The sequence below is a fragment of the Mustelus asterias genome, chromosome 19, assembly GCF_964213995.1.
Source record: "Mustelus asterias chromosome 19, sMusAst1.hap1.1, whole genome shotgun sequence".
NCBI lineage: Eukaryota > Metazoa > Chordata > Chondrichthyes > Carcharhiniformes > Triakidae > Mustelus > Mustelus asterias.
Genome location: NC_135819.1, coordinates 24,953,532 through 24,976,534, shown reverse-complemented (window position 1 = coordinate 24,976,534; position 23,003 = coordinate 24,953,532). Strand labels below are relative to the sequence as shown.

Here is a 23,003-nt window from a genome sequence, read left to right as displayed (position 1 = left end):
TACAGAAACTTTCAAAGCAATCAGGCAGACATGATTTTGCGAAAGTGAAATCTTTGATTAATTTATTGGAGCTCTTTGAGGAAATGACAAACATGGATAAAGGGGACAAAAACAGGAAAATGCTGGAAAATCTCAGCAGGTCTGACAGCATCTGTGGAGAGAGAATAGAGCCAATGTTTTGATTCTGAATGACCCTTTGTCAGGGCTGTCTAGCATCTGCAGTATTTTGCCTTTATATTATATGGATAAAAGGGAACCTGTGGGTGTAGTGTGGATTTCCAGAAGGCATTTGATAAGGAGCCAACATCAGCATCGAGGCAGCTGTGGTCAAGTGAACACTTAAAAGAGAAATCAGGAGGGCAGAAAGGGGACATGAGTTTGCTTTGGCAGATAAGGTAAAGGAGAATCCAAAGAGCTTCCACAAGTATGGTAAGGACAAAAGAGTAACTAGGGAGAGAATAGGCCCCTTAAAGATCAACAAGGTCGTCAATGTGTGGAGCCACAGGAGATGGGTGAGATCCTAAACAAATATTTCTCATCAGTATTTAACCGCGGAGAAATTCATGGAAGCTAGGGAGCTCGGGGAAGTAAATTGTGATATCTTGAAAAGTGTCCACATTACAGAAGAGTAGGTGCTGGAGGTCTTAAAACACACAGATAAATTCCAAGGTAAAAACTGTGGATGCTGGAATCTGAAACCAAAAGAAAAAGTGCTGGAAAATCTCAGCAGGTCTGGCAACATCTGTAAGGAGAGAAAAGAGCTGACGTTTTGAGTCCAGACTACCTTTTGTCAAAGCTGAGGGACTATAGTTGAGGAAAAAGCACATATTAGAAGCACCACTTTGGAAAGCGGCATAATCAGAACAAATGCGACAGAGATGAAAGAGCTGAAAGGGATGGAGTCCTTAAAGGGTGTAGGGTGCAAAGAACTGTAGTCCAGATAGTTGTGGGAGTCAGTGGGCTTGTAATGGCTATTGGTAGATAATCTATTGCCAGAAATGGAGACAGAAAGGTCAAAGAAGGAAAGTGTCTGAGATGGACCAGGTGATCGTGATGGAAACTGGAAGTGAAGTTGATGAATTTTTCCAGATCCGGACGAGAGCATGATGCAGCATAAAAATAGTCATCGATGTACCGGTGAAGGAGCTGTGGGAAGGGGCCTGGGTAATCCTGGAACAAGGAATGTTCCACATACCCCATAAAAAAAACAAGCGTAGCTAGGACCCATTGCTACACCTTTGATTGGGAGAAAATGGGATGAGTTAAAGAAGTTGTTGAGTTCAGCCAGAGGAGAGTGGTGGTGGATGGGAATTGTTCAGGCCTCTTTTCAAGAAAGAAGCGAAAGAGCTCTTATGCCATCTTGATGTGGGATGGAGGTGTAGAGATTGCACATCTGTGGTGAATAGGAGGCGGTTAGGGCCTGAGACCTGGAAGCTGTCAACATGATGCAGGGCATCAGAGGAATCCCAGATGTAGGCAAGGAGGAAATGGCCAAGAGGGGTGAGGATGGACAGCATTGACAAAGGATCATCTGGATTTGAAACATCAGCTCTATTCTCTCCTTGCAGATGCTGCCAGACCTGCTGAGATTTTCCAGCATTTTCTCTTTTGGATAAATTCCAGGGACCAATCAAGTGCATCCCAGGACATTGTGGAAAGCTCGGGAAGAAATTGCTGGCCCGTAGCGGAGATATTTGTATTGTCAACAGCCAAGGGTGAGATGTCGGAAGACTGGAGGGAAGCAAATGTTGTGCCATTATTTAAGAAAGGCGGTAGGGAAAAGCCAGGGAACTACAGATGGTAAGCCTGTCAGTGATGTGTATATTATTGGAGGGGATTCTGAGAGACAAAATCTACATGCATAGTTTTGTGCGTGGGAAACCATGTCTTACAAATTTGATTTGAGTTTTTTGAAGGGGTGATCAAGAAAATAGATGCGGGCAGTGCAGTAGACGTCGTCTTTAGCAATGGACTTTAGCAAGACCTTCAACAAGATACTGCATGGTAGACTGGTCAGTTAGGTTAGATCACAAGATCCAGGGAGAATTAGCCAATTGGATACAAAATTGGCTCACCGGTACAAGACAGAGGGTGGCAGTAGATGGTTGTTTTTCAGACTGGAGACCTGTGACCAGCAGTGTGCCACAAGAATTGGCGCTGGGTCCACTGTTATCTGTTATTTATATAAACAATTTGGATGAAAACATAGGAGGCATGATTAGTAAGTTTGTGAATGACACCAAACTTTGGGGTGTCTTGGACAGCACAGGTTATCTAAAACTACAATGGGATCTTGATCAATTGGGTCAGTGAGCTGAGGAATGGTAGATGGAGTTTAATTCAGATAAATGTGAGCTGTTGTATTTTGGTAAGGCAAACCAGGGCAGGGCTTCCACAGTTAATGGTAGGGCCCTAGGAAGTGTTGACGAAGAGACACCTGGGGTTCAGGTACATAGTTCCTTGAAAATGGTGTCAAGTACAGTAGTGGGAACTTGTGTATGGAGTCAGTAGAGATAGGCGAGGTGATGAATGAATACTTTTCTTCAGTGTTCACCAAGGAGAGGGGCCATGTTTTTGAGGAAGAGAAGGTGTTACAGGCTAATAGGCTGGAGGAAATAGTTGTTCGGAGGGAGGATGTACTGGCAGTTTTGAATAAACTGAAGGTCGATAAGTCCCCTGGGCCTGATGAAATATATCCTAGGATTCTTTGGGAGGCAAGGGATGAGATTGCAGAGCCTTTGGCTTTGATCTTTGGGTCCTCACTGTCCACGGGGATGGTGCCAGAGGACTGGAGAGTAGCGAATGTTGTTCCTCTGTTTAAGAAAGGGAATAGAAATGACCCTGGTAATTATAGACCGGTTAGTCTTACTTCGGTAGTTGGTAAATTGACGGAAAAAGTCCTTAGGGATGGGATTTACGACCATTTAGAAAGATGCGGATTAATCCGGGATAGTCAGCACGGATTCGTGAAGGGCAAGTCGTGCCTCACAAATTTGATTGAATTTTTTGAGGAGGTAACTAAGTGTGTTGATGAAGGTAGAGCAGTTGATGTTATGTATATGGATTTCAGTAATGCGTTTGATAAGGTCCCCCATAGTCGGCTTATGATGAAAGTAAGGAGGTGTGGGATAGAGGGAAAGTTGGCAGATTGGATAGGTAACTGGCTAACCCCCACAGCTTGCCGCCTGGACTTGCAGGCTGTCCTGTCTGGAGACAATACACATCTCTTTAAACTGTACTTAATGCTCCCTTCACCCACATTGTCTGTATCTTTAAGACCTGGCTGGCTGTAGGGATTCGCATTCTAATCAGTATTCTGTAACTTGATTTTGTGTCTCTGTGCACTGTTTGAGAGCACATTTCCACTCCATCTGACAAAGGAGCAGCGCTCCGAAAGCTTATGGTATTTGCTACCAAATAAACCTGTTGGACTTTAACCTGGTGTTGTGAGACTTCTTACTGTATTTGATCGAAGGCAGAGGGTGGTGGTGGATGGAAAATTTTCGGACTGGAGGCAGGTTGCTAGCGGAGTGCCACAGGGATCAGTGCTTGGTCCTCTGCTCTTTGTGATTTTTATTAATGACTTAGAGGAGGGGGCTGAAGGGTGGATCAGTAAATTTGCTGATGACACCAAGAATCGTGGAGTAGTGGATGAGGTGGAGGGCTGTTGTAGGCTGCAAAGAGACATAGATAGGATGCAAAGCTGGGCTGAAAAATGGCAAATGGAGTTTAACCCTGATAAATGTGAGGTGATTCATTTTGGTAGGACTAATTTAAATGTGGATTACAGGGTCAAAGGTAGGGTTCTGAAGACTGTGGAGGAACAGAGATCTTGGGGTCCATATCCACAAATCTCTAAAGGTTGCCACTCAAGTGGATAGAGCTGTGAAGAAGGCCTATGGTGTGTTGGCTTTTATTAACAAGGGGTTGGAGTTTAAGAGCCGTGGGGTTATGCTGCAACTGTACAGGACCTTGGTGAGACCACATTTGGAATATTGTGTGCAGTTCTGGTCACCTCACTATAAGAAGGATGTGGAAGTGCTGGAGAGAGTGCAGAGGAGATTTACCAGGATGCTGCCTGGTTTGGAGGGTAGTTCTTATGAGGAAAGGTTGAGGGAGCTAGGGCTGTTCTCTCTGGAGCGGAGGAGGCTGAGGGGAGACTTAATAGAGGTTTATAAGATGATGAAGGGGATAGATAGAGTGAACGTTCAAAGACTATTTCCTCGGGTGGATGGAGCTATTACAAAGGGGCATAACTATAGGGTTCGAGGTGGGAGATACAGGAAGGATATCAGAGGTAGGTTCTTTACGCAGAGTGGTTGGGGTGTGGAATGGACTGCCTGCAGTGATAGTGGAGTCAGACACTTTAGGAACATTTAAGCGGTTATTGGATAGGCACATGGAGCACACCAGGATGATAGGGAGTGGGATAGCTTGATCTTGGTTTCAGATAAAGCTCAGCCCAACATCGTGGGCCGAAGGGCCTGTTCTGTGCTGTTCTATGTGAAGGTGTTACATCTTCACAGGTGGTGAAGATGGCATTTGCCACACTTGCCTTCATCAGTCAGAGCACTGAGTACAGGAGTTGGGACGTTATGTTACAACTGTACAACACATTGGTAAGGCCACATTTGGAGTACAATTCTTGTGTCCCCGCTAAAGGATGTTACTGGGACTGGAAAGTTTGAATTATAAGGAGGCATTGGATAGGCTGGGACATTTTCCCCTGGAACGTAGCAGGGTCAGGGGTGACCTTATAAAGGTTTATAAAAATCATGCGGGACGTCATTAATCGAGGGATTGAGTTTAGGAGTCGGGAGATAATGCTGCAGCTTTATAGGACACTGGTTAGACCCCACTTGGAGTACTGCGCGCAGTTCTGGTCACCTCATTACAGGAAAGATGTTGAAGCCATTGAAAGGGTGCAGAGGAGATTTACAAGGATGTTGCCTGGATTGGGGGGCATGCCTTATGAGGATAGGTTGAGGGAGCTTGGTCTCTTCTCCCTGGAGAGACGAAGGATGAGAGGTGACCTGATAGAGGTTTACAAGATGTTGAGAGGTCTGGATAGGGTAGACTCTCAGAGGCTATTTCCAAGGGCTGAAATGGTTGCTACGAGAGGACACAGGTTTAAGGTGCTGGGGGGTAGGTACAGAGGAGATGTCAGGGGTAAGTTTTTCACTCAGAGGGTGGTGGGTGAGTGGAATCGGCTGACGTCGGTGGTGGTGGAGGCAAACTCGTTGGGGTCTTTTAAGAGACTTCTGGATGAGTACATGGGATTTAATGGGATTGAGGGCTATAGATAGGCCTAGAGGTAGGGATATGATCAGCGCAACTTGTGGGCCGAAGGGCCTGTTTGTGCTGTGGCTTTCTATGTTCTACATCGATAAGGTGAATAGCCAAGATCCTTTCCCCAGGGAATGGGTGTCCAAAACTAGAGGGCATAGATTTAAGGTTAGAGGGGCAAGATTTAAAAGGGTCCTGAGGGGCAACTTTTTCACACAGAGGGTGGTGCGTGTATGGACTGAGCTGCCAGAGGAGGTGGTAGAGGTGGATACAATTACAACATTTAAAAGACACTTGAACAGGTACATGGATAGGAAAGGTTTAGGAGGGCAGTGAACCAAGGGGCATGTGCTATATACCACAATGCAAAGAGTTAGCTGTGCATGCAGTAACATACTAACATGGATAGAGGATTGCTTAACTAACAGGAAACAAAGTAGGGATACATGGGTCATTTTCAGGTTGACAAGAATGCCACAGAAATCGTTATTTGAAGCTTTAGCTATTTACAATTTATATTAATGACTTGGACCCTTGTTGTTGGTTATAGCAGAGATTTTTCACTAACAAGAATCAAAGGTTTTTGGAGGATCAAATATAGGTGTGAATTATGCTGTAAATGGCAGAACCCGGAGGAACATTAACATAGAAACCCTACAGTGCAGAAGGAGGCCATTCGGCCCATCGAGTCTGCACCGACCACAATCCCACCCAGGCCCTACCCCCATATCCCTACATATTTTACCCACTAATCCCTCTAACCTACGCATCTCAGGACACTAAGGGGCAATTTTAGCATGTCCAATCAACCTAACCCGCACATCTTTGGACTGTGGGAGGAAACCGGAGCACCCGGAGGAAACCCACGCAGACACGAGGAGAATGTGCAAACTCCACAGACAGTGAGCCGGGAATTGAACCCGGGACCCTGGAGCTGTGAAGCAGCAGTGCTAACCACTGTGCTACCGTGCCGCCGTGCTAACATAGAGGGGGATCTGGGCGTGCAGATCCACAGTTCCCTAAAAATGGCAACACAGGTGGCCAAGGAGATTAAGGCGGCATATGCTATCCTTGATCAGCTGCAGTATTGAGTACAGGACGTTGGTGAGGCCGCACTTCAGTATTGTGTTCAGTTTTGGTCACCTTGCTAAGGATGTTAAGCTGGAAAGAGGGCAGAAGAAATTTAAAAGGATGTTGCAAGGACCCAAGGGACGGTTATAGGGAGAGGACAAGTGAGGACATTTTTCTTTAGAGCGTAGGAAACTGAGGAGTGATCTTACAGAGGTGTACAAGATCACGAGAGGCATGGATAGGGTGAATGCACTCGGTCTTTTTCCCAGGGTTGGGGAATCAAGGACTAGAGGCCATGAGATTAAGAGGGGAAAGAATAAATGGGAACCTGAGGGGCAACTTTTTTATTTAAACAAGGGTGGTACACATATGGAGTGAGCTGCCAGCAGAAGTGATTGAGACGGGTGCATTAACAACATGCAAAGAACAACGAAAATTACAGCACAAGAACAGGCCCTCCAAACCTGAACCAATCATGCTGCTTGTCTGAACTAAAACCCTTCCCACCCTTCCGGGGACCATATCCTTTTATTCCCATCCTATTCATGTGTTTGCCAAGACACCCCTCAAAAGTCACAATCGTATCTGCTTCCACTACCTCCCCCAGAATTCAAAAGGCATTTGGACAAATACATGGATAGGAAGGTTTAGAAAGATATGGGCAAAGTGCAGGGAAATGAGGTTAGCGTGGATGGACATTTTGGTTGGCGTGGACCAGTTTGGGCCGAAAGACTCGTCTCCGCGCTGTGGAACTCTATGACTCTCCAAAAGTTGGGAAATCATGCTGCAGCTACATAAAACTTTGCTTAGGTCACATTTGGAGTATTACGTGCAGTTCTGGTCAGAACACTACCAGAAGGACATGGAAGCTTTGGAGAGAGTGCAAAGAAGGTTCACCAGGATGTTGCCTGGTCTTGAGGGTGTTGACTATGAGAAGAGGTTGAATAAACTCGGATTGTTTTCACTGGAAAGATGGAGGCTGATGGGAGACCTGACAGAGGTCTACAAAACTGAGAGGCAGACAGGGTGGATAGTCTGAGAGGCTTTTTCCCCCACGGTGCAAATGTCAATTACAAAGGGGCACAGGTTCAAGGTGAAGGGAGGAAAATGTTTAAGGGAAATATGCAGAAGTTTTTCCACACAGTGGTAGGTGCCTGGTATGCGCTGCCAGAGGAAATAGTGGAAGCAGGCACATTAACAACATTTAAGAGGCATCTGGATGGGTACGAGTAGGAAGGGAAGAGATGCAAACCGATTAAGGACTTTTTTTTTAGTTTAGTTAGGGCAACATGATTGGCACAGACTTGGAGAGCCAAAGGGCCTGTTCCTGTGCTCGACTCTTCTTTGGGATAGGTGGAATGTGGAGTCGAGGCCACATCTTATTGAATGGCAGAGCAGATTCAAGGGGCCAAATGCCCTACTCTTGCTTCTAATTCGTATCTTTGATAATCTGAAAATCAACATTGGTAGATGCCAGCATACTGGATGTTTTCTAAAATTCATTCTCGGGATATAGGCATCACTGGCTGGCCAGCATTTATTGCCCATCCTTAGTTGCTCGAGGACAGAGTCAACCACATTGCTGTGACTCGAATCACATGTAGGCCAGACCAGGTAAGGATGGCAGATTTCCTTCCCTAAAAAGCATTGGTGAACCAGATGGATGTTTCCAACAATCGATTCATGGTCATCAGCAGATTCTTAATTCGATACTTTATATTGAATTCAAATTCCACCACTTATCATGGGAGGATTCGAACCCGGGTCTCCAGAACATTAGCTGAGTTTCTGGATTAAAAATAGCGATAATCCCACAAGACCATCGCCCAGTGGGAATTTGGGAAAACAGGAAGACTCATAGAAATCATAGAAACCCTACAGTGCAGAAGGAGGCCATTTGGCCCATCGAGTCTGCACCGACCACAATCCCACCCAGGCCCTACCCCCACATATTTACCCGCTAATCCCTCTAACCTACACATCTCAGGACTCTAAGGGGCAATTTTTAACCTGGCCAATCAACCTAACCCGCACATCTTTGGACTGTGGGAGGAAACCGGAGCACCCGGAGGAAACCCACGCAGACACGAGGAGAATGTGCAAACTCCACACAGACAGTGACCTGAGCCGGGAATCGAACCCAGGTCCCTGGAGCTGTGAAGCAGCAGTGCTAACCACTGTGCTACCGTGCCGCCCTGACAAGATTGAAGAATAATATACTTATAGAATAGGCAGATGAATAATATAAACATGACAATGCCTTTTGGTAGGAGAAATAAGAGGCCACATACTGCTCAAAGTAGCAGTCTAAATGTGCTAAAGAAGTACCTGAAAAGATACAAGTCAGGATACAGGTTAATACGGTCAAATGTAGGTCAAGAGTCTACAGATAAAGCAGACATTGGGCAAATTGCTCACTGGAGATTCCTATTGCTGAGCCTTACACCTCCCACCATACACAGGGGAATGGTAAACCTAACTCCATACCTAACTAACTACAATTTTGACGAACAAACCTAATTACATACAAAGGCTCAGACTTAACAGAGTCGTAAGGAAGGAATAGGGGGGAAAAAAGGAACTCAAGTCCTCTTCTCGTCTCCATTCCAGTAACCCCTGCAGCAGCCACTCAGCTGTCCCATGCAGCTCCATAAAGATTGCTGCACCAGTTACAGGAGCAAAACCATTGTCAGTAATACAAGGACATGAACATTTTGAAAGAATAAAACGGGGGAGAAAAAAAATGATTGTTGCAAACATTCTTTAATGCTTACTGACCCAATAACAAAAGCCCAGTGTGATACATTAATACTAACATATACAGAGGAGTGTTCTGGTTCCATTTAATTATCAGTTACAATTTGCAATTACCTGCAACATTTCCACCATTTTATCAATTAATATCTTATGCAGGCATTTCTTGATGCCAGCGCTTCTATATCAAATGGTGATTTAGAACAACTGGCAATTATCATGGGGTCACTAAGCAGCCAGAATAGCTTGCAAACATTTCACATTTCATTGCAAGATTTAAATCAGATAAGACTTTGATAAACATGTCCACACAGCAGCAAAGTCCTGATGGCAGAAACAGCCTGAAGTAACAGGTTATTCACACCAGAACAGAGGGGCTACTGTGAAGGTATATTACTTTCACACGCTAATGACTCAAGCACCTTTGACTGTACAACCAGTAAAGTTGATGAACGTCATCTGCCAGCCTACTGGAGAACCCAACACCAGGATGCAGAGATCTACCAGTGAGGCAGAACAGACACATCCCAAAGGTGGATCTAAGGAACGTGTAATTTTTAAATAAAACTGATCCAACCAAATCTCCAATTACTAGCATTTAAATTTACAAACTCCAATAATTTAGACAAACACTAATATCTAAGAAGTTTTAAACATTTTGCATTTGCTGATTGGAGTGATAAGATGTGGTGAAATAAATTCAGCAAAGACGTTTAACTCTATCAATACTAAATACCAAAATGAAATTTACTTAAATCTCAACTATGTTTATGAAGTAGATCCTGCAAATAAACTAATTATAAATTACACATCTATAACTTGGATCATAGTTCTTTATTCAGAATCGAAGATGATGAATACTCTGAACTCTCTGCCACAGCTCATCAAAATTACATTACAGGCATGATACTTTCAGTATTAAATAGCTTTTTTTTTACATGTCTTATGAAGTGACACATTTGACTGCATCAGGATTACCAAATCAAGTCCATGTATTTTATTATAACCCGAGCTTCTTCTTCAGTGATTCTGGCATTTCAGGAGGAGGTGGGCGAGGAAGCCTAAAGTACACCTTAACAGAGTCGTAGATAAACCACTGCAAGGCAGTCAGAGTGCCAATCATGATAATACGGGCAACGAGCCCCTTCCATACTCCTGCAAAAGAGAAAACGTTAATGGAGCCATCATGTCTCTGATTGCATTTAATTTGGACATGCTACACATCTAGAATATGGCCTACCTAGAGGTCCAAGCCTTTTCAGAACCTGTACTGCAGAGCTACCCTTTTCCTTGTTCAGCACTGACACCACAGAGTCAGCAGGGTGAGACACAATAGCACAAAACACACCAGCTGAAAAACAAACAAACATTGTGGTCAATTCTACAAAAGAGAAGACATGAGGCTGACTAATAACAATTATCCCATCTGTAATGATCTAAATTCAAAAGGAAATGAGCCAACTCTTTTCAAATACATTGGAATATTTGAGTACAAAACTAAGCTTCTGCCAGAAGCCACCAGTGGAGGAGATGGGACCCAGGCCATTACCAGATAACGCAAACTAGTTGAACCAGTGAGTGGCCATTTGCAATTAACTACATCAGGACTCTAGACCAGGATTATTCAATGGGTTTCCTCCGGGTGCTCCGGTTTCCTCCCACAGTCCAAAGATGTGCGGGTTAGGTTGATTGGCCAGGTTAAAAATGGCCCCTTAGAGTCCTGAGATGTGTAGGTTAGAGGGATTAGCGGGTAAAATATGTGGGGGTAGGGCCTGGGTGGGATTGTGGTCGGTGCAGACTCGATGGGCCGAATGGCCTCCTTCTGCACTGTAGGGTTTCTATGATTTCTATGTATGAATTTCAAAATTGAACCGACATCAATGCCTGATCCTAAATGACCAAACTCACGTTCTGTTGAGCCAAAGATCAAACAGAATACTGACTGAATTAACAGAATGACAGCCCAGAGTACATCTGACTAATGGTATGCCCTTGGATTCCTAGCAATTGTCATGCAACCGGTGTGCCATTTCTTTCCATCTCTAAACTGGAACGACGGAGGTTGAGGGGTGACCTGATAGAAGTCTACAAGATTATATGGGGCATGTACAGAGTGAATAGTCAGAAGCTTTTTCCCAGGGTGGAAGAGCAAATTACTAGGGGGCACAGGTTTAAGGTTTAAAAGGAGATGTATGAGGAAGTTTGTTTTTACACTGAGGGTGGTGGGTACCTGGAACTCGCTGCCGGGGGAGTTGGTGGAAGCAGATACGATAGTGCCTTTTAAAGGGTGTCTGGACAAATACGTGAATAGGATAGGAATAGAGGGATATGGTCCCCGGAAGGATAGGGGATTTTAGTTCAGTCGGACAGCATGGTCAGTGCAGACTTGGAGAGCCGAAGGGCCTGTTCCTGTGCTGTAATTTTCTTTGTTCTTTATTCCAACACATTCAAGTAACAGACTCGAGACTAAATAGTCACTTTCTTATGGAATTATCGACAAAGAAGCTACTGATGTTGAAGTTCAATTGAAAATTTCAAAACAGTGATAGAGTTCTGTTAGGAATGCAGACCCAAAACTGGTGAATGGAGTTACACTGCAGATTTTCCCAAATCTGAAACTGAGGACATGGAAATGAATTGCTGATTTTCACAACCTAACCCCTAGAGACTCAAAACATTTGAGGGCATTTACAAACAATGATGTTGGTAGAGAAGTCATAATAGAGCAACCAGGCGCTGGGCATGAACTTATTTACAAAGTCGCACAAATGTGCCAACAGTATATTTAATATATAGTTATAAATTCATAGCAGAGACAATCCAATCTTACCAATATAACCAGCAACAAAAGTCACCACCAGCTGCTCAGCTTTGGTACAATCGGCACGAGGCTTGGGCACCACATATCTGTACAGTGCTTCAACTGTACGCTCAAAGCAAGCAAACTTCATCATTGTATAGGGGATCTGCCTCATCCACAGAGGGGCAACACCTTTGTAGAATCTGTTGAATAAATAAATGAAAAAAGCTGTTTACAGAAGCTTTCATGCCACCCAGGACAAGAACTCACGGAATAAGAAGACTGCAATTTAAATGCTAACCCATTCTTCTGTAAATAATTTTTAATGTGCAGCATTTCTGGATGAACCTGAATGTCTCAGAAGCTCCAACAGCTGTAACTTCTTAAATATTTCCAGATACTGACATTGCCTAGTTTGTGTGTACAATTCTCAAAATGAACAAGTCTGAGTCTGAGCTTGCACGAAGACAGCTCAGTAGCTGCTCCACTAGAATTGCAGATAAATTTGTTCAACTTGTACAGGTTTGCTGCGCTTTTTGCTGGATATTGAAACAGTGGGCGGGATTTCATGGCCTCGCTTGATCCGAGACTGGAAAATCCCGCCCGAGGACAACGGACCTTCCCATTGTCCGCCCCTCGCCCACTCCGATTCCTGTGCCAGACGGGGCGGTAGAATTCCGTCGAATGTCTTTCAAAGTTATCTTTCCATTTCAAGGTTTTAATTTGTAACAGGACTGACTGAACCTGAAGTGGAATCACACATATCTATGCATGAGCTTTAAAACACAAGTCTGTTTCTTTTACTGCTGCATCACCGATGACTAAAGAGTATTACAAATGTTAGCTGATTAAAAAACTATTACATTGGCTATTTAGCAGCGGGCTCAAGCACCTGAATAGTGAAGCCCCATAAAAAGGACAATACGATGCATCTACCAAGCATTTTCTCCTGTCAGAATGACAAGGCTTCTGGAATCCCAACTGCGCCGGATTCTATTCTGGAATGGCACCTATTTGAAATTCTGATTCCCATACTGGGATTCATTCATCACAAGACAAGCGAGAGGATCAAGATATAGAATCGTTTGTGTGAAGCTAAGCAGCAGCTCGGGGTAGCAAACACTGGAGTGAGTTGTTTATAGGCCACCAAATAGAGGTGGTAATATAAGGCACAATATATAGACTGGTCAAGTGGAGAGAAAAGTGGCAACTGGAATGCAACTTAGAAGTGAGAGGTTATGCGGGTCAAACATGCACAAGAATACAGAATAAATGGGAGGAAATTAAGGACCTTGGAGTGAATGGCCACAGATCCCTGAAGGTACAACAGGTCAATAAGGTATACGGAATACCTCAGATAAGGCAAGCAGGAAGGTTATGCCAGAACTACATAAAACATTAGTTAGGCCACAGTTTGCATACCGTGTGCAATCCTGGTCACCTCATTTACAGACGAATGTAATTGCTATAGAGAGTAGAAGAGATTTACAAGGATATAGCAAAGGTCAGGAAAATTGCAACTACGAAGAAAGATTAGCCTGACACCAGTAGTAGGGAAATACTAGAACCTTCCATAAAGGCTGCGATAACTTTTAGAAAATAATGCTAAGAATGTCCAAGTTTGCTGAAGGCGAAAGTAGGTGGGAACATGAGTTGCAAGGACTCCAAGGGGATTTCGACAAGCTAATTGAGGGCGAAATAATATGGTAAATGGAACATGTTGAAAAATCTAGTTTGCCAGGAAAAACCAAAAATGCACGGTATATTTTAATTGTTGAGAGATTGGAGGCATCATAAGGGACTTGGGTGCCCGTGTTCATAAATCAGACAGCAAACATCAGGTACATCAAAAGAAGTCTTGCACTACTGTATACAGCCTTGGTGAGACCACACCTGGAGTACGGTGTACCGTTTTGGTTTCCATATCCAAGGGAGGATATAGAGGGAGTGCAGCAATGGTTTACAAAACTGATTCCTGGGGTAGCCCCACAAGAGATTGAGGAGACTGGGCCAATAATCTCCAGCATTTTGAAGAATGAGAGATAATCTCATTGAAACATACCAAATTCTTACAAAGCATAACAGGTTAGATGCAAAAAAAAGAGGCTGTTTGGTACTTGGGGGGGGGGGGGGGGGGGGGGACGACACAGTTCCAGATTAAGCCATTTTGGACAGAAACGAGAAGGAATTTCTCCAATTCAAGGATACACTGTCTGTGTGGAGTTTGCACATTCTCCTGGTGTCTGCGTGGGTTTCCTCCGGGTGCTCCGGTTTCCTCCCACAGTCCAAAGATGTGCAGGTTAGGTTGATTGGCCAGGTTAAAAATTGCCCCTTAGAATCCTGAGATGCGTAGGCTAGAGGGATTAGCGGGTAAATATGTGGGGTAGAGCCTGGGTGGGATTGTGGTCGGTGCAGACTCGATGGGCCGAATGGCCTCCTTCTGCACTGTAGGGTTTCTATGATAATAAATCTTTGGAATTCTCTGCCCCAGAGGGATATAGAGGTTGTCTATACAAGTTTTCAACACAGATCAATTGATTTCTAGGTAGTAAAGACAGCAAGGGATATGGAGAAAGTGCAGCTTCGATGGGCCCACTCCTATTTCATACATACCCGCGTAAATAAACAAAAAATAGTTTTGATGTCCGCAAACCAGCCAAGTCCCAGTGGTAGAAAACAGCATGCTGAATACAGGCTATTCACACTGGAACATAAATGACTAACATGCAGGTATATTATTCTCACACATCAATGACTCAAGCATCTTTGACTATACAACCACAAAAGTTGCGGATTATCTGATAAGCATACTGGAATACCCATGAGGCATGAAGTTTGCCAGCATAGCAAAACAGATATACCCCAAAGATGGATCTAAGGAAATGTGTTAGTCAAGTTTTATTCAAGGAATACAATCCATACTTACGCCCAAATCCCCTCTTCAGCATGCATTTTAGGAAAAGCTTCTCTCAAAGTGTTTGCGTAACCAGGTTGCGTCTGAATTCGGACCTTACAAGCTTCCATTGGAGCAAGTGCAATATCAGCAAAGAACTCAGCACTGGCAGATGCAGCAAGATACAGGGATGTGCGCCAGGTGTATGCATTTTCCTAAAAAGAAGCAGCAAGATTATACCTTTCCGGATGAATTCTTAAATCACAGATTTCTAGTTTGATAACTACATTTGCCGAGTACTTTAAAGACTGATCAACACTTTACCATTCTCTTAATTGTCAAATGAAGAGCAAAATCAGTCACTGCACAGCTACTGGCTATAATCAGCAATCTGCTGTCCTGAAAATCTGGGAATGGCTTAAAAGTGCATTTTACTAGTGAAATTAAAGTCATCGAATTGAAGAATACAAAAATAATTTAAAAATGCTAAAGGGAAATTTTGAAATGATCCAATATTTATTTTAGTAATTCTACTCACTGCCTTACCAAAACCCATACTGGACAGATAACAAAGCAGTCTGGAACTGCATTACACAAGGAGGGACAGCTCAAACATCATCACATCTCAGGGTTGGATAGATGCCAATGTGCAAATCACAGCCAAGTTCAGAGGATCTGACCATCAAAAAAGACTCATCTTTCTAACTGGCCAGTTTGCCTTCAATTACCTTTGTTTGCCTGGATATTCATTTAGGACTAATCCGCGTAGGTAAATCTCAAATCAAAACAAGCTGCTGGTATCATCTTCAGGATATGTGCAGGTAATGGAATGTGAAGTTAAACTTAATCTATATCTATCATATGGATTATAAAGTTAAATATACAATGCTTAGACATCCCTAGGTTAAGCATGCAGAGAGGGTGAGCTGGGACAGATGTATTACAAGTGAACATGACCCCATCTCTCCACCCTGTCAAGAGCCAAAAAGGATGGGGCATAGTCATAGAGGGGAAGCTGACTAATCATCCCTTCTCTAGATCACATTGTAGAAACAATACAGCCTAAGCCAAGATCATCTGATGTCACAGAGGAAATGAAACCTCTGCAACGTCACCTGAAATGCATGGTCACATCAATGCATTGTTACAATTCCAAGCATTCTTCACAATGGATCAATACAAATCTATAGCCCAGACCCACATCCCAATAACAAAATCGCCAAGACTTAAAAACCACTGCCCACCCCATCAAGAGCACATTGTCACTGTGTCAACTCATATTGCCAATCCCTTATAGGAAAACTCCCATTCTCTATTGTGACTGCTTACAGCTCTCCTGACCCATGGTTACTGCCGGCAAAAACTATAGTTAATTTATAGCAGGAAAATACAACCCTGCACAATCTGTTAGAAGCTAGACAGAACATTCGGAAAATACTTACTTCACCCAACAAGTCACTATAGACGTTCTTGAAAATTTCATAGAAACCAAATTTGCACAGTCCTTGCATTGAATAGCCAATGAAGGTTGGAGCCCATCCTTTCCCCAGGCCACGAACACCATCTTCTTTCAGAGTGATAGAAAATCCTTTGAAGATGCTCTGGTATTTTGCAGGATCCACCTAGTCACATTAATGCAAAAAAATATAAAGACCAAGTCTACATTCCTCACCCAAGAACAGAGAACAAAACACTGCTGTGGCAATTGGTGATATGGTCCAGATTCTGCAGAGGAACTAGATTCCAACCCAATCTGGCATTAACTGGCATGCATGTATTGATGTACCAGTCACCAGCCAAATGTCTGCATGATATATCATGTGAATCAATTAAAACTCATTTTGCATCTCAGAACTGCAGCTGGTACTTACAGCATGGCTTCCACCAGTATTATTTCATCTCATGTTAAGAAAATTTCAAAGGTTCTTGAGAACAGCTGAAGAAAAGGGGCAAAGAGATTGGACAGAGAGCATGAATAACTGCCCATTTGCTGGTTAGGCCAAACGGGCTGTCTGTGCAGTTCCAAAAACAAAATTTTCACTCAACAGGTTGCAAACTTTACTCTGCCCCTACAAAACTAGCTAAGTTTAACAAACGACAGCTTAGAGAAGAATGGTCATGCATTTATAACCATCAAATCAAGATAGGATGGCCTGAATAGTCACTTTCTGTGCTGTTACTGTCAGCTTGACTCCACACTGACAACCATCATGATTCAGAAGGGCCTGGATTCAAACCCTGCATTGAGATTGTCTGCTGTATTCAATGGGTGGAAGAAGATTTTAAATTCAGGCAGCTTGTTATTTTACAATGAGCTTGGGGGCGGGGGGGTATTTTTCAAACAAACAAACAAGTCTTTTTAAGTCAAGGTCATATAGGTCATCATCTCGGCTGCTTGCAGGACCTTGCGGTGGACAAAATATGCACTCAACGTCAATTCAAAATCTAATTTATTACCTGCGAATGACCTTGGTACACTGTACAAATACTAATTCATTCTTAATAAATTCTATGCAAGGTGAACTGCATGAGGTCACCCAAGAGAAACTGGATCAGACTCTATAAAGACTCTATAAAGCCTCCACTCAGTTTCCGGTTTGGATTTTAAAAAAAACATTTTAACCAAATCACAAAATGGACATCCGCCCAGAAGAAAACTTTGACAAACTTCCGGATGCAACTCCACAACAACTAGAAGAAGCAATGAAACAGCATGAAGCTCATCAAAAACGCAGAATGCATTATTGTGAGGCCTACTGCATAACTTATGCAGGTAGTTAAGCTATAGTGTGAGAATAAAAATCACAAACAGGACATATACAGACACAAACGCAATTACAAGATAATGGTTGGAATGCGAGTCTTAACAATTCACACCTCTTTAACCTGTGCTTAACCCTCTCTCCACTCACATTACAGGTGCAGACAATGTGAGTGGAGAGAGGGTTAAGCACAGGTTAAAGAGGTGTGAATTGTTAAGACTCGCATTCCAACCATTATCTTGTAATTGAGTTTGTGTCTATATATGCCCGGTTTGTGAAACAAATCCTGCATTCACCTGATGAAGGAGCGGCACTCCGAAAGCTTGAGCTACCAAATAAACCTGTTGGACTTTAACCTGGTGTTGAGACTACTTACTGTGCCTACCCCAGTCCAACGTCAGCAACTCCACATCATATTTGATTCTTACAAGTGACAGTCATAAGTTATCCAATTTAACAAAACCATCATTTTTATAACTAAATAGCAATTTTTCCAAAAATTACATCACCAGTCAAGCAATGTAGGGATCAAAATGGTTACAAAATCAAACCATGTGACACTCATGCTTTTCCCGAGAAAGATAGGCTTTGGTCTGAGAGCTCACGTTAAAATGAAATACATACCTGAATGCGACACTTCACCAGATCCAAGGGCACAACAGCGGTGTGTGTTAGACCACAACTCAGGATACCTCCAAATCCACACAAAGCATAAAACTTGGAGGAGCCATATTCGCAGCTGTATTCTTCTGCAGTTAGAATAAAACAAAAGACACACCATGCAGTTAGTCGACTCAACATGCAACACACAGGATTGGGTTTCGGGCATCAGAAAGATGGTAAGAAGTTTAACACCATCAGGTTAAAGTCCAACAGGTTTATTTGGTAGCCAAAGCCACACAAGCTTGCGGAGCTCCAAGCCCCTTCTTCAGGTGAGTGGGAATTCTGTTCACAAACAGGACATATAACGACACAGACTCAATTTACATGAATAATGGTTGGACATGTTCCAACCATTATTCATGTAAATTGGGTCTGTGTCTTTATATGTCCTGTTTGTGAACAGAATTCCCACTCACCTGAAGTAGGGGCTTGGAGCTCCGCAAGCTTGTGTGGCTTTTGCTACCAAATAAACCTGTTGCACTTTAACCTGGTGTTGTTAAACTTCTTACTGTGTTTACCCCAGTCCAACGCCGGCATCTCCACATCATCAGAAAGATGCTCAGGCAGCATCTGTCCAGAGACAGCCAAGCTGGGCATTCCAGTTCCTCCACCCCTAGTGCCAGGAGACCATGCACCATACCACAAACCTGAATTCTGCACTTCACCAGATCCAAAGGCACCACAGCAGTGTGAGTTGTGCCGCAGCTGAGGATCCCACCCAGACCACACAGGGCATAGAAGCGAGTGGAGCCATATTCACAGCTATACTCTTCCTGCTCTGTGTGGGAAAGAAGAGTATGAAAATGAAGGGGAAGCAAAGGTGAGATAGAGCTGGGGAGGGGATAGAGAGCAGGGGGGAGGGGTAGGAAAGAGAGAAAGCTGGGGTGGAGTGTAACAGAGTCATACCGAGAGCTTTACAGTACATAAAAGGGCCTATGTTTGCACCGGCCATCAACCATCATTCTAATTCCATTTTTCAGCACTTGGTCCGTAGCCTTGTATACCGTAGTGATTTTTGCCATTGCCACCGCAATCAATCTTACAGGTCATGATTTACTGACTCCCAACACCTCTGGGTGAAAAAGGTCTTTCTCAAATCTCCTTTAAATCTTCTGTCCCTTACCAAGGGGAAAAGTTACTTCCCATCTGTGCCCCTCAATCTTATACACCTCAATCTTATACACCTCATTCCAGTCCCCCCTCAGTCTTCTCTGCTCCAAGAAAAACAATCTCAACTTAACCAGTCTCTCTTCATAAAATAATTGTTCCATCCAGGCAACATCTTGGTGAGTCTCCTCTGCACCCTCTCCAGCACAATCACATCCTTCCTATAGTGTGGTGACCAGAACTGCACACACTGCTTCAGCTGTGGCTCAACCAGCGTTTCAGACAGCTCCATCACAACCTCCCAGCTCTTATACTCAATGCTTTGGTTAATAAAAGGACAAGTCTCATGTTGCCTTAACCACCCTATCTATTATAGTGTCCTGCTGCCTTGGGGGTCATGGACATTTACTCCAAGCTCTCTCTGCTTCTGGCAGCCTTTGAGACAGAGTTCCAGATTCCCACTACCCGTCCCCCTGTTACTGCCCCCGGGTTATTGCCCCCTCTACCTCCCCGGGGGAAGCTTCATTCCTCCCCACTCGGTCTGGGTCCCTCACACTGGAGGAGCCGCCTAGCGCAGAGGTCACCGGCCAAGGGCAGCCCAGGCCTGACGCCAATGTTCGGCCGCGGGACCCTCACCACCACTGAGGGACTGAGTTGGGCCGGAGCGGTCGGCCAGCCTCCCTCCCCCAGGAGGGGGGGCCTTACCTGTAGCGGCAGCAGCGAAGCGGCGGCCAGCGGGAGCAGCGGTGAGGGGGCTTGAGCCTGCGGCTTGGGCCGTGGGGGCGGCTCCGTTGTCAGGGAGCAGCTGGAAACGGGGCGAGCTGAAGGGATTAGCCGCGCCGACAGCGAGCAGGGCGGAGGAGATCATGCCGGAACGGGCTGGGGGTGACCAGGAGCCGGAGCGGCACGATGATAAAGACCGGGACCTCCAGGAACCGCGGACAAAATGGCGGCGGCTGGGGAGGGGGAGGGCTGATTATATACGTCACCGTGACGCACCGCCCGGCACCCCGCCGCTGATTGGCTGCGGGGAGGGAGCACGTGGACCGGAAGCTCAGTGGGCCGTGCTCAGTGCGCAGCCGCAGAGACAGCCCGGCGTGTGATTGTCACATGGACTGGGATACAGGCAAAAGATGCCCTTCATAGAGTCAGTTTATTTATTAGGCACAAGTCGGCTTACTGCAACACTGCAATGAAGTTACTGTGAAAATCCCCTAGTCGCCACACTCCGGCGCCTGTTCGGGTACACCGAGGGGGAATTTAGCACAGCCAATGCACCTAACCGACACGTCTTCCAGAATATGGGAGGAAACTGGAGCACCTGGGGGAAACCCATACAGACACGGGGAGAACATGCAAACTCCACACAGTGACCCAAGCCAAGAATCAAACCCAGTGCTAATAACCACTGTGCTGCCCAAGAGGGGTCTAGATGACTTTGTAGAATGTGCAAGTGGTAATTTCCTGAATTTGTTTGTATCATGTTTAGCACCATCTTACTCTTTGATTATTTGTAAGTATCGCTCTGCCTTAAATTATCACGACTTAGGTCATCCCTTCATTTGTTATACAGCCAGTTGACACTTTACATTCAGCGTGGGCTCAATTCCTGTACCAGCTGAGGTTATTCATGAAGGCCCGTCTTCTCAACCTTGCCCCTAGTCTGAGGTCTGGTGATCCTCAGGTTAAATCACCACCAGTCAGCTCTCCCTGCCCCCCCCCCCCCCCCAAAGGGGACAGCAGCCTATGGTGATCTGGGACTGTGATGACTTTATCTTTTGTTACTTGTTCTACGAGCCAGAGGTCCATGTCACATGACTCCCACCTCTCCAAGTCTTTGACAAAGGACATGCATCCATTGTCTAGATTCCAAACACTGTTAAATCTCTCAGCCATGAGCAATGGAAAGGAAGGTTGTGGGATATTTATCTCAGCAGATGTCCCATCTCCTTCTGACCAGCCTGGGTTATTAAATGCAGATAGCTCTTTGAATCTGTTCTTGCCCCATGGGACTACTTTCTTCCTATTTTAATTTCTTTCTCTCCGGTCCTCACCTACATTTTTAACATTTCCTGTCCCGAGCATATTGTTTTTAGTGACAGATGTCTAATGCCTCTTCACCTCTTATCCATCATGAACAGCCTGAGGGTGCGCTCCTTTCTTTGAGGTTCAACTAGTCCGCATCCACCACCACCGTCCTCCACCTGGTGGCTGTTCTTACTCTGAATAGTAAGGAAGTCCTCAATTTGAACAGAATGTCCAATTTTGGGTGCCGTACTGGAGGCAGGATGTAAAGGCATTAGTATAGATGCAGGAAATGTTTATAGAATGGCTTCCTTCTGTGCTATAATTATTCAACCCATCATATCCGTACCAGCTCTCTGCAAGAGCAACTCAACTAGCCCCACTCCCCTGCTTTTTCCTCTTTTGTCCCACAATTGCCTTTTGAAAGCCATGATGTGTCATAGAATCATACAGTACAGGAGGCCATTCGGCCCATCAAATCTGTACCAACCACAATCTCATCCAGGCCCTATTCTCATAACCCCACACATTTACCCTATTAGTCCCCCTGACACTAAGGGTCAATTTAGCATAGCCAATCCACCTAACCCACACATCTTTGGAGTGTGGGAGGAAACTAGAGCACCCAGAGGAAACCCACACGACAAGGGGAGAATGTGCAAAATCCGCAGTGACCTGAGGCCAGAATTGAACCCGGGTCCGTGGCGCTGAGAGGCAGCTGTGCTAACCATGTGCCACCGTACCGCCCACACTGCTCTGATGAAGTTCAACAGAAGCTTCAGGAATAGCATCTCATCATTTGAATGGACACTTTACAGCCTTTGTACTCAACACTGTTCAATAATTTCAGATCATAACCAGTACATCCCAGTTTGTTGGCAGCAGCTGTTGCTAGATACTGAGATTCCCATCTCCTCAATAGATATTTTTCTTTACTTGTCCTATTATCATAATTTATCTCATTTTACCTTGCACCAGTAAAAATTTCAGAATAACTTCAGCCCACTCCCGCTCCTTTGGCTGCTTCTCCATTGCAGCTGTTCTACTGCACTTCTTTTACTCCACTAGCCATGTGGTTACATTTACAGATAAAGCTGGTCTCAAACTACTTTATGAAATTCCCACAGAATACCATTCGACCCATTGAGTCTGCACCATCTCTCCGAAGTGCATCTTATCCAGGTCCAGCCCCACCACCACCCTATCACTGTATTCACTCCACTAATCTGCACATCTTTGGACTGTGGGAGGAAAGTGGAGCACCCCCCCTCACCGCTATTGATCTATCCACTAGCCTAATATCACAGTTCAATTCAGGTAGCTCAGCTTTCATGCCCACCTAGTTGCCCTTATTTATAGGTAAGATGACAAAATTGTACTTGTATGAAAACTGGACAAATTATTGCAATGAAAAGTTCCAATGTAGAAATATATATCACCGTTAATTGTTCCCCAACACACAGCTAGGTACATTTAAAGACTGTAAAACCAGGTACTGTCAAACATTCAATAGAGCAAAGCATTCAGCTCCAAAGACAAGGGTTGGCCAAATGGCCACTGTAATCTTGGTAGAAACACCAGGATATCCACAGAAACACAGACAATGCTGGAAAAACCATGCAAGTTTGGCAGCATCTGTGGA

The 23,003-nt window shown here is 44.5% G+C and overlaps 1 protein-coding gene and 2 non-coding genes across 5 annotated transcripts; all 3 read right to left on the bottom strand.

Moving 5' to 3' along the window:
• Positions 1-9,412: 9,412 nt before the first annotated feature.
• LOC144508123 (small nucleolar RNA SNORA53) lies at positions 9,413-9,664 on the bottom strand. Its single transcript, XR_013500220.1, has one exon. It is a non-coding gene; the product is annotated as a small nucleolar RNA SNORA53 (small nucleolar RNA).
• Positions 9,665-9,930: 266 nt separating this feature from the next.
• On the bottom strand, positions 9,931-20,348 carry LOC144507823 (solute carrier family 25 member 3-like). Of its 3 annotated transcripts, none has more exons than XM_078235150.1 (7): positions 20,042-20,348; positions 18,877-19,007; positions 16,247-16,426; positions 14,838-15,019; positions 11,942-12,114; positions 10,352-10,462; positions 9,931-10,266 (listed from the first exon to the last, which is right to left on the bottom strand). In XM_078235150.1, exons 1-7 carry the CDS (start codon positions 20,202-20,204, stop codon positions 10,112-10,114), a joined length of 1,095 nt encoding a protein of 364 aa, XP_078091276.1. In that variant the 5' UTR covers positions 20,205-20,348; the 3' UTR covers positions 9,931-10,111. The 3 variants fall into 3 exon arrangements, with proteins under 3 accessions (XP_078091276.1, XP_078091277.1, XP_078091278.1); XM_078235151.1 differs by lacking the exon at positions 18,877-19,007 and adding an exon at positions 18,191-18,315 and having other exon boundaries at positions 20,042-20,308; XM_078235152.1 differs by having other exon boundaries at positions 18,191-19,007; positions 20,042-20,287.
• LOC144508122 (small nucleolar RNA SNORA53) lies at positions 14,552-14,800 on the bottom strand. Its single transcript, XR_013500219.1, has one exon. It is a non-coding gene; the product is annotated as a small nucleolar RNA SNORA53 (small nucleolar RNA).
• Positions 20,349-23,003: the final 2,655 nt, after the last annotated feature.